The sequence below is a fragment of the Vicugna pacos genome, chromosome 4 (genome assembly GCF_048564905.1).
Source record: "Vicugna pacos chromosome 4, VicPac4, whole genome shotgun sequence".
Lineage (NCBI taxonomy): Eukaryota > Metazoa > Chordata > Mammalia > Artiodactyla > Camelidae > Vicugna > Vicugna pacos.
Window position 1 is genome coordinate 47460410 of NC_132990.1, and position 11211 is coordinate 47471620.

General features: G+C 54.6%; 1 protein-coding gene across 9 annotated transcripts; it reads right to left on the reverse strand.

Annotated features, from left to right (window-relative positions):
* Window positions 1-249: 249 nt before the first annotated feature.
* On the reverse strand, window positions 250-10821 carry ATOSB (atos homolog B). 9 transcript variants are annotated; one of them, XM_015239044.3, is made up of 9 exons: window positions 10730-10821; window positions 3213-3356; window positions 2002-2970; window positions 1790-1848; window positions 1495-1600; window positions 1213-1371; window positions 909-977; window positions 651-826; window positions 250-528 (listed from the first exon to the last, which is right to left on the reverse strand). In XM_015239044.3, the coding sequence occupies exons 3-9, from the start codon at window positions 2893-2895 to the stop codon at window positions 375-377; spliced, it is 1617 nt and encodes a 538-aa protein (XP_015094530.1). In that variant the 5' UTR covers window positions 2896-2970; window positions 3213-3356; window positions 10730-10821; the 3' UTR covers window positions 250-374. The 9 variants fall into 9 exon arrangements, with proteins under 9 accessions (XP_015094530.1, XP_072815773.1, XP_072815775.1 ...); XM_072959672.1 differs by having other exon boundaries at window positions 10725-10799; XM_072959674.1 differs by lacking the exon at window positions 10730-10821 and adding an exon at window positions 10273-10387 and having other exon boundaries at window positions 3232-3356.
* Between the last annotated feature and the right edge of the window lie 390 nt (window positions 10822-11211).

Here is an 11211-nt window from a genome sequence, read left to right on the forward strand (position 1 = left end):
CCAATTTGAATAAATTATAAATTAAAAAAATAAATAAAATAATAAGTGGCCCCTGCCCAGGACAGGGAGGCAACGCTGGCATGACTTGCCTGGGAACTTAGGACAACCTCAGGGTAGCTCCAGGTCCTCCTCACTACCTCAGCTGGCCTGGGAAATCCAAAGGAGGGGGCAGGCACGTGGAGTACCCAGAGTAGGTCAGGGTGTGGTATGGAGCAGAAGCTCTAAACACCCAAGTAATCAATTTGGGCATGAGCATGGCAAGGGCTTTAATTCAAGCTTGAAGGGTCTCTCGCCACTTCTCCACGTGTTTGCTCTGTTCAGGATGGAGCAGGATGGGCAGGTCCTTGACCCACATGGGTTCAGGGCACTGACAGTCAGGGCAAAGGTGAGTAACGTGGATTGTGAGGGGCCTCAGTCACAGCCTGCAGTTCGTAAGGGAGCCCTGTGTCCAGTTCCAGGCTCCGGCGGGAAAAAAGCAGGCGGATGTCTCCATGCAGGCTTAACCGGCCTGAGCGGGAGCTCCGGAACCTGGGGGAGAACAGGCAGGGTGACCAAAGTAAGAATCCAGACAGTAGAGAAGCAAGGAGAAATCCTGGTCAGAGAAAGGTACCTGGGCCTCCTCTCCAGCTGCCCTGGGCCCCTGTCCTCACCTGAGGTGCAACAAGTAGCAGAGGAGGCGGCGGGTGGGGCTAGCATTTCCCTCCTCACCCACAGGCACCAAAAAGAGGCGATGGCGCAGAAAGGTCATGTGGGCAGCAGGCATGTCCGAGAAGTCAAAGGTCACGAGGAACATCTTCACCACAGTCTGGTTGGGGTTAAATAAGGTCTGGGGCAGGACAAGCAAGGTTGGTAGGGTCTAGGGGATGTTTTCCTCTCCCCACTCCCACTCCCCCTCAGGGAAAACTCACCACTTGGATGGTGCCCACCTTGGGCACGCTGTAACCCTTCCTCCCCAGGGGGTTCAGGTCCACGACACCCTGGGAAGGCCATAGAGCCATCAGCCAAGATAGAGTCTGGGAGATTCCTTGAATACTCATGCATCACTACAATCTCTCACTCTGGGACCCAGCCCCTGCCCCATACTAGAGTTCTCCCAACCTGGCCCTGACATTCTCCTGACATCACTCTTTAGATAAGAACATCTGAAGAATACCTCCTGCCCCAACCCTCATCCTCCTCATAAGCTAACTTTGGGTTGAGATCAGGTCATACCAGGAAGGGGGCCGGGGCATTTTGCTCAGAAACATCAAAGAAGGTGACAGTGACAGGCAGCGTGACATGCTGAGGGCAGTAGGATCCACTAGCTCCAATCTCTGCCGTGAAGCCCTCAATGTGGCCAGATGGTGCAAAACGTCCTCGCAGCAATGATTCCTGGGGTTGAGGTGGGAAAACACATTATGAGAAAGATGCTAGCTATTTTCTTTATCCATCCAGGCGACACTCCACCATCCCTTCCCACAAAACCCCCCAATGAAGGAATCCAAGGGAAATTACCTCAAAGTTGCCCAACAGGGTACGGCTGACAGTGGGAGTAGGAACAGGGGAGGCACTGGGGGGGCTCAGCAGGCCTGGACCCTTCCGGAGGCTTCGAAGGGAGCTCCTGGTAAGGGAAGGAATACATAGTGGGTTGGCTTCAGGTATCTGGGATGCTTGCTCACGTCCTTGGGTTCCACTATTTGATACTACCCAGGCCTCCTTCCCTGAGGTCCCCTACAGTGGAATTGGAAAGAGGATTACAGACTTCTGTCCCATTTTAAGGACAGGGCAGAGAGAGAAGCTGGTCACTTACAGCTTCAGGCGACGGGCACCTTTCAGCCTCCGTCCCATGGGACTGCAGTCTCTTGGGTCCTGTGGAGAGGAAAGGTTAAGGAAAGAGATTGGGTAGAGGCCAGGTATGTTTGGAGCAGGAACTCATCACAAGCTCTTATAGGAACATCCCCATAGCCCATAACCTTTCCCCACACACATCCACTTAAGAGCAGATCATCCCTCCTGGCTTACCAGTACAGGCTCCTTGGGCCCAGGCAGCAGGTGGTTCCAGAAGGGTGTGGCTTTGGCATCAGAATTGTTGGCAGCAGGAGGGTGGCCCAGGGTTCCCCGGCGCCTCCGAGGGGCTGGCCCCTCATCCTCAGAGCTGACATGCAGGGCTTCTCCAGCAGGAAGCAGCCTTCGCTTGGTGGGGCAGGGGCCTGGAGGTCCAGGGCCAGGGGGTGTGTGCTCGGGGCTGTGCCCATTGGCAGTGCCAGGGGACTCCCTAGGCCAGGGGCTGCCCCCGTTGCCCACCCCAGCCACTGGGCTCTGATCCCCTATTTGTGCAAGACTGTGCAAATCAGTGTCAAGTGTGTGCAGCTGGCCCGGAGGGGCTGGCCCTGGGGACTCTCCCAGGGACCCCTGTCCCCCTGGATCTGGGGAAACCCAGTCTCTGGTGTGCAAAGTATTGCAGGAAGCATTTGATGGGGGCCAGGGAGGGCTCCAGGCTCCTGAAGTCCAAGGTGAGGTGGAACTACCTCCCTGTTCCACAACACAGAGGCCATGATGGCAGAAATGTTGGCTGGCCACACCCAATCCCAGCCCCAGTCCCTCTGGGCCCAATAGTCCCACAGTAGATGGTTCTTCAGGGGGTAGTCCCTCTCTGGCCCCCAGCCCAGGGCCTCTCTTCAGCTCCCGGGGACCCTCGGTAGGCGGGGCTGGCCGTTTCAGGGCCCTGTGAGGCTCAGAGGCACCAGCAGGAGGGGAAAAGATGGATACCTGGTAGACCCCGGGGGATGACGCCCCCCCTGCTGGGCTGTAGCCCATGAGCAGGCCACCCTGGAGGGCCCCCTGCCTGACTGCAGGCTGCGAAGGGCCAGCCTCTGGCTCTGAGGATGGAGACGGCTCGGCTTGCACGTGGCGCATGAAGCCCCCCTTGGGTCAGGGGGGCCCCCCCACACAGCCTTTATGCTGGGCCTGGGCTGGGGGACCTGGGGACATCTGTACAAGAGAAGAGAAGAAAAGATGGTCAGAGCAATTAGTGAATCTTCTCCCTCCCAGCTGAATTTCAGATCCTCCCCTGGACTGAAGAGGTGACCTTGGAGGACTCCTGGTTGAAGGTATCCAAATCCCCAGATGGATTAATGGAATCTAGAGGCCTCTCCCAGAACTTCTGAGAACGTGACATGGTTAGCTCAGGTTTCTAATTGGACCGGCTCTCCCTCCCTCTCCCTGGCACTCACCCCCATGAAGAGGCCTTACGCCTAGCTGTGTGTTCCCGCTTCCTGACTGATGCCTTGCTCTCCTAGCTTGCAGTCTGGTCCATGCCTGCTGCACTGGCAAGGTGACTGCCACCATTCCGTGCAGCTCCTGGGCTCAGCTGGACCCTGAGGAGAGAAAAACAGACATAAGCCAAGATCTCTGGAGCCAGTGATAAGGCTCCTCTCCAATTGTGGGCTAATAGAGCATACCCCAGGACATCCTCCTCTGGCATAAGAAGCTCTTCAGAAACAGAAAGGGCAGTCTTGGGATCCAGGGTCCAGAGGGCAGAACTGGGCCACTCAAGGAGTCACAGAGAGGCAGGTCTTAGCTCTTTGTAATAAGGATGTGAGAAGTAAGTTGAGACAGGATGACTATTTGTCAGGGCCACCAGCTGGGGAACTTCTGCCTTGAATGGGAAGGGGGATGAGATACCTCATGGTCCAAGAGATCATGCCAGCTGAGAGGTGGCCAAAGCAAGAATTCAGCTTTCCTAGTCAAGGCCACTGAGTTGCACAACTCCCTCCCATATACCTATCTGCAAAGGGACAAGTGCCACCTCAGAACCCTAAGGGCAAAGGTTTTGCAGAAACTTAATCCCCATCAGTGCTCCTTAGAGGTACAAACCTCAGGTCAGCTCAAAGTGGGCCCTTCAACATTAAACTCCCAATTGCCCCCAGCAGTCTGTCCCTTTAACAGGAAGCAACAAATCTAACCAAAACAAGTCTGGAGGGTGGGGTGGGAGAGGAAGCACAGCTAAAAGGCACTTTCCAGGGCCTACCCCACCCCCTAGGCCCTGCAAACTAGAGATAAGGCAGAGACAGTCAGACAGCTGGAGTACCTCTCACTTGTCTCCAACGTATCGAACACCCAAAACCCCAAACCACTGCTTTTCTGCCAGGGCACAAGATGGTCTTCACTGATTCGTCCACCCTCAGGAGCCCATATTGGGTTAGGGATGTCAAGCTGACGGCCATTTTTCATCATGAGAGGAAATACTTTCCCCAAGATCATGCTTCTCCTTTGGTCAGTAGCCTGTTCTGCCTGCTATCCACAAAACCCTTCCCCCTTCTAGGAATTCCCCCTGAATGCCTATCCAAGTCCTACCCTTCCTCCTTGGCTAGGCCAAATGCTATCCCCTCCAGAAAGCCTGTTCTTGCCACCCCAGACCACAGATATCTCTGTCTCCTCTAAATCTTCACCTGTGGCAGTGTCACTATCTCCTGTAACCCTGTGGGAGTTTTGCTTGCTTCTGTGGGTAAAACATCTCCAATTGACCACAGGGTTCTTGAAGATAGATTTGTGCCTCACTCCTTGCATAAAACAGGACTGAAAAAAAGTAGAATACAAGCCCTAGAGATCTGGGCAGCAGTCCTGACAGTGCAGAGAAAAACTCCCAGAGTGAGAGAAGCAGAGAGATTAATTGTATAAGGAGAATCAGCAACAACAGAGGTGGGGTCGGAGGCAGGGAGAAAGGGGAGATTTGCACCCAGGGACCAAAAAGCTCCCTTACATCAAGTTCCCATCATTGCACCCTACACTATCCTATTTCACCAAGTTCTCATTAGAACTGGAAGCCCTAAGAAAATTCTGGTCCCCTTTGGTGGGTGGGGTGTCTGAAAAGGGCAGAATGCCAATGGCAGCATTGTCAGAGGGTACAACCTGTACTCATCTCTTTCCTCCTTTCCTCTACCTACATCATACAGATTGAGGAAGGGTCTCTTCCTTAGCACTCCCACCTCCAGGTCATCCCAGTTGTCCTCTTGAGTCCTTGCTCTGAGGAAGTCAGGTGATGACATGATATGGGACTTGACCCCAGCATGCCTGGCATCTGCTCATTACCCCCGAGCCTTCTCAGTTCCTTCTGGGTCAATGAGAAGCTTTAAGACTCAGTTCTCTGCCACCCAGCCAGTCTGGCTCTAGACCATGGCTTCAAGCTGACTCATGGGGCAGGACTTGGTGGGGAGAGGGAGGGGCAGGGTAGGCAAATCCTTACTCTCTGTGCAGGGGGTGAGCGGCTGGCGTCAAACAACTGTATCAGGCTGTGGCTGGCAAGGACTACAGCTCCCAACATGCCAAGGGAGCAAGGCCAGCAAAAACAACAAGTCCCAGAATACCATGGGGTCAATACCCTCAGACACCTGCTAGGCCTGGGAGGTGGGGTAGGTGGGTGTTGAGCTCCCAGGCTCACTCTCCCCTTCCCTTTAGTATAAAAGGTATCCATTTCTACCCTGATCAAGAAGGGTGCAGGAAGGAGAATTCCTCTCCATGTGCTTTCCACCCTCACCCCGTTCAGAGAGAACTGCTGCCAGCTGCTCTACATTTTATCTCTACATCCGTCCACACAAGCTAGGGGGACCACCACTGTGGGTAGGAAGGTCAACCACTGCTTTCTCACCAACCTCTTACCTCTGGCCCAGAGCCCTCCACCCTCCGTGGAGAGGAAACAAATCTTAACACCTCCTCCAAAATGAGCCCAGCAGACTCACCCCAGCACCCGGGCTCCAGGACTCCTTGTTCTGAACGAACCCCCCCCCCAACTCCCTGCTTAGCCTCCCAAGTCCTTTCTCACTCCTCTCCTCCCCACAGTCTTGGACAGGCCCCATTCCCTATTGGAGCTTCGGAGATTTGCTATTTCCCCCTAGCACAAACTCACCCCGTTCCCAAATTGGCTCTGCCGCCGCGGCCTCTGCTCCGGGCCCTTCCGTCCCGTCCAGGTCCCTCCCCTCGAATGCCCAGTTCTCCCCACCAAGGGCCCCCAACCCAGACAAAGGGTGGCTCAGACTGAGCCCTGCTCTGTTAGGCTCTTCTCTGTTCAGCTTCGTGTGCAACACTAGCGGGCCCTGGCGCCCGCAGCCCCCAAGCCGCTGCCGCGCCCCTCCCCGCGACTGTCCCTCCCCGTGGCCGCCCCGGCTCCGCGGTGCCGACTCCACTGCCCCTCTGACTCACAGGCCATTTCCTACCAGCTGATGGGGCTGCCCGCCCCGCCCAGCGCCCCAACACCCCCGCCGCGGCCACCGCGGCCGCCACGCCCCCCTCAAACTCGGCCCTCCGTGGGCAGCGACCATGCTCATTGGCCCAAAGGAGGCCAGCCTCCCTACGACCTCAAGTGTGAGGCACGCCCCCTGCAAGAAGCGCACGCCCATTGGTCCACAAGGGGGCAGGACTACCAGGGTAGCCCCACCTATCTCCTTAACCCCTCTGCTGCCGAAATCCAAAGCAGCTCTCAGATCTGCCACTTAACCCTTTGAAAAACTTAGGCCTCCCATTTAGCACCCAGCCCTTCCTCTTCCAGAGCTGGTTAATAGGACGCTCTAGGGCTTTCATAGACACAGTTCAACAATCTCCAAAGTCAGCCAGCTCTTCCCACACCAGACCCCAAATATCCCAACTCCCATTCATCTCTCCATGCCTTGCAAATCAAGGTTCCCGAGACCAGAGGGCTGTTAAAGCCCAGGAAGCTTCCTTCATGCGAGAGCAGATGAAAAGTCCTGAAGTGAGTCTTAATTTCCTTCCATTGAGAAACGGTATTCTTTCTTCTCTTACTCTACATTGATGTTCTCTTGCCTTTATTAGAGGGGCCCCAAGGGCTCCTGAGATAGGGATACATTTTAATTCAGGAATCTAGACATCATTTTTTGCCTTTGAATTTCCATTCTGAGATCAGGCTGCTTAGCCCCCTTCTACCAGTACTCTTTCTATTCATAAGCCCCTGTTCAAGGAGGCAGAGCACCCAGGAATCTGTCCACAGTGGGGGAAAATGTGCCCAACTCTTGTGATGGAGCTCACTATGATTCATAGCTCCCTCGAAACTCCCCACCCTCCCGGAGTTACTGGGCCCCAGGCCCAGCCCAAACTCAGCCAAATTAAGTGGCAGCAGGGCCAGCATTCTTAATTCTTATTCTCCTATTTTTTTAATGACCAGGATGGAAACTTTTGCAAGGATTAGACATTAAAAGGCATTTTTCAGAGGCGCTGCTCTGGGGGCAAGTTAAGAAAATAAACAGTCCTGTCTATCTTTCCCTTGTCTGACTTGTAAAGTCAGACAGTTTGGAATTTAAGAGGCTTTTTCTCCCAGTCTTCCACGGAAGCACGAGGGAAACACCAGTGCCAAAAGAGGTAAGACTCAAACTGAGGGCAGGCTCCCTGGCTGTGCCTCCGGAAGAGGGGGAGTCCATTCTTTAATAGTTCAGAAGCCACAGAAGGCCCAAGCTACCTTGCCTGTGGTGTTGGCCCCAAGGGCCTCCGAGGTTGTCACTGGACACTAAAAAGAGGTTCACCTCCCCTACGTCCTCCCTGTGCCCTAGACTTAGGAAGGATAAGCAACTAACAGTTCCCTTGGGTGCCCTTCTCCTCACCTCTGCCCAGCGGAAAAACCCTGAAAAAAGAACGCAACTGCAAGACTAACTTCCTTGCTGGTTCCCTAATGCTAAGAATCAGGATTTAGGAAATTTCCAACACCCTGAACATAATTTCAGAGTACCAATGTAAGAGCCTACTTGCCTTAGTAAAAGCTTACCGGGAAGTCAGTTAAACATAGAACACTGTAGGGAAGAAATAATCCCTTGCTGACCCCACCTTATTCTATCTAACCACCTCTATCATAGGCCCAGGCTTTAGTTATCATGGAAAGGTCATGGTGCAATAGTTCAGAGGGAAGGATCAAAGATGTTCTAGGCTTCAGTGTGCCTTGGGAAAGCTGCATGGTACAATCAAGAGGCTTTACCTTAGCTGCCCTAAATTCTTATCCTGCTTTATTTTTTTTCATAGCAGTTATCACCAGCTGACACTTCTCCTTCTTGTCCCCTCCTCCCTCCCTCTTCTTTCTCTCTCTCTCTCTCTCTCTCTCTCTCTCTCTCTCTCTCTCGCTCTCGCTCTCGCTCTCGCTCTCGCTCTCGCTCTCGCTCTCTCTCACACACACACACACATACACCATTTCTTTCTCTACCTATGAGGATGGAAGCACCATGAGAGCAGCAATATGTCTGTTTTGTTCATGCTGGTATTCCCAAAATCAACATCAGTGCCTGACATATAATAGGTGCTCAATAAACACTGGCTGAAAGAAACAATGAGCCCTGGGCTGAGTGAACAGCAATCAGGACACCTGGGTTCTAACGCCTGCTCTTTCACTGTGAGACTTGTGTCTTTGGTTGTTAATTTCCAAATCTGTAAAATGAGGAGTTTGTATAACTGATAACCATTGAGGGCATCTACAACTCTGACCTTATACTGCTATAAGTCTAATGGCTATTGTTCACTCGTATCCATTTTCAGAGGATGGGTCCAAGTGTCTGAATGCCCTGCTGCTTGTACCAAAGCAGAAAAGCTATACTCCAGCCTCAGCACAGCAGACGGATGCCCTTTCTCTTCATGCCCCACCCACTCACACAAATGCCTCAGTCCTGAGGAAACTGCAGTGAGTCTGCCCTAGGCCCGCCTCTCTGAGAGACAGTCTGGGGAGTTGTGTTGCCATAGCAATCAGCTCCTCCTCAAAAGGCCCTCCTTTACCCCACCCTACCCCACGGCTTTGTCTGGCCCCAGCACCCCCTCCCGCTCCAGCCAGTCTCTCAGCCAGAGGAGGCAGGCTTGGGGCCCCTTTCAGCAACACTGTCACACTCATTCAGCCACTGTGTGGAAAGCAGAGATTTCTCACCCACTCCCAGCCAGCCCAGGGGCAAAAAGAACTCTGGTGTTATATCAGGTCCCTTTAGGGAAACACAGAAGCCCCCAAGAGGACTAGGTCCTAGTCTCAGTTCTAACAGCTTCCAAGCGAGGAATGTAGGGAGCCATTTGTTCTTCGTTCCCCAGCAGAGGCTGGAATTTCACATCCCTTCCTAAATTCAGCCTACAATGGTAGCCCACCTCTCACGACTTGCATCAAAGACTCTTAGTATGTCTTACCAGTCTCACCATTTCCCTCTCCCACAGAAGCCCAGAATTTTTGAGGGTCTTAGGGTTCCCCAACAAAGAGAAGGAAATGTGTGGGGAAATTAGTATGGGGCAAGTGGTAAAAATGTGGCTACCGGTCACTTGGCGGAGCTGTTGGGAGAGACCTTGGAAGTAGTGAAGGCAGGCGGGGTCTGGGCCTTGCTGCAGGTTACTTAGGTCCCTGGTCATTGAGTACAAAGTCTGAGGCAGGGCACAGCTCCTAGACAGGCAAGGACCAGGCCAGGCCCCAGGGCGAGGAAGGAAGTGGGAAATGAGCACACCCAGAGCATAAGGGCAGGGCAAAGGGGGGTTGGGGGGGGGACAGGGACCAAGGTAGTCTTCTAGAAGGAACAGGAACTAGAGTGGGGGGTTAACAGGAACCGAATGGGGGAAGGGTCCCCAGGGTCACCAGCTAGTGGGTAAAAACCCAGTCTCAGCCAGACAGATCTGAAGCTGACTGAGACAGTCATATAAGCCCTAGTGGCAAGTGGGGCCTGGAGTGCTCAGGCCTGAGAGTGGAGTTATGAGCTGAGGAGCCAGGAGCACTACAAACTGGCTTCTTCATCCCACTAATTCCATCTCTCTTTCCTAAAACACAGTACACAAACATCTTCCTGGAGTCTCTACAATGCCCCCAGACTTTCTCAAAGCACTAGGGGTTCTTCCCTCCTCATCTGGGGCCTGCAACCCCTTCCCCTCACACAGTGCCTGCAGCCCCATCCCTTCTTCCTCTACACAGTCCTTCTGCCCCTCCCACACTCTGGACCACCAGCCCTTCTCCATCACACAACACCCCCAAACCCGACCGAAGAGCCTTCAGATCCCCTCCCCCCTCAAGTATCGTCTCCAACCCTCCAGATAGCGACCTCAGCCCCTCACGGTACTTCCCACCCTCACAACGCACTCCCGCTCCTCCTTCACAAGGACTACTGGAGAATGCACCTTATTGCCCACACATTGGGCCTCCAACTCCTCCCCCAACTCTGTGTCTTACTCCGCTGCCCCAACATTTCTCCAGATCCTCTCCTTCCCTAACATGCTCCCTACCTCCTCATGTCTGCCTAAGCGCACCCCCGTCCTCGTCCCTTCTTCCACGCGCACCCCGCCCCACACCTGTAGTTCCGTGAGTCCCGTTGCACCTGGGGAGGTAGTGGAGTGGGGCAGTTACAGAGCAGCCCTGGCTGCAGCCTCGTCCTGCAAACCTCGCCCCTTTGGTCCGAGCCCCACCCCACAATGCCCGGACCCACCCTCCCCCTTGTCCCACCTCCCACCTTCCCCGGGCTCGTCCCCTTTCCTAGTTTCTTTAATTCCTCCGGCTCCTCCCCTGTAATCAGTGTCCCACCCCTCCCTGGCTCCGCCCCTTATCTCCCTCTCGGAGTCTCCCCATTGAACCTCTCCTTGTCCCTCGCCCCACCCCTGGTCTCCGCCCCCTTTTGGTCTCTCTGCCTTTCACTAAAATCCAACCCCTCGGATTCCAGCCTGGCAGAACCCGTGCCAGGCCCCTTTCCACCGCTAACCTCCTCCCATCTCAAAGCCTCTCCTCCCTCCGCCCCTTCTCTGCACGCCTCACCCCGGAGCTCGCGCTCCAGCCCGGAACCGCTGGCTCTGATTGGCGGCGGCGGCCCCAATGGATGGCGGAGGAGACAGAGTGATGGCTGTAGGTCGCCCGAGGTCCCACCCTGGCCACGTGCGGCTTCTGTGATGACAGGTCTAGAGGGGCGGGGCCTCGGCTTGTAGTGCGCGGCCTAGGCTAACCGGATCGGGCCGGAGTCGAGGAGCCAGAGCCGGGGCCAAAGCGCTAGCCCGAGGGCACTGAGCCTGACTATGCCCTCCCAGGCTTTCGCTCTGTCATGAGCTGCCTGCGAAACTTGAATCTTTCAGTGAAGCCCTCTGCGTCAGAACGCATACTTGCCCTAATGGGTGAGGTATGTGGGGTTTACAGAATAGTGCAAGGAATCTCAGGGCTATGTAAAGATGGGAGAATCTGCTTGGCGAGGTCTCAAGTCTGTGAGGGTAAGCAGCTTCAGCAGCCTACGTTGTGCAGCTGAGTCT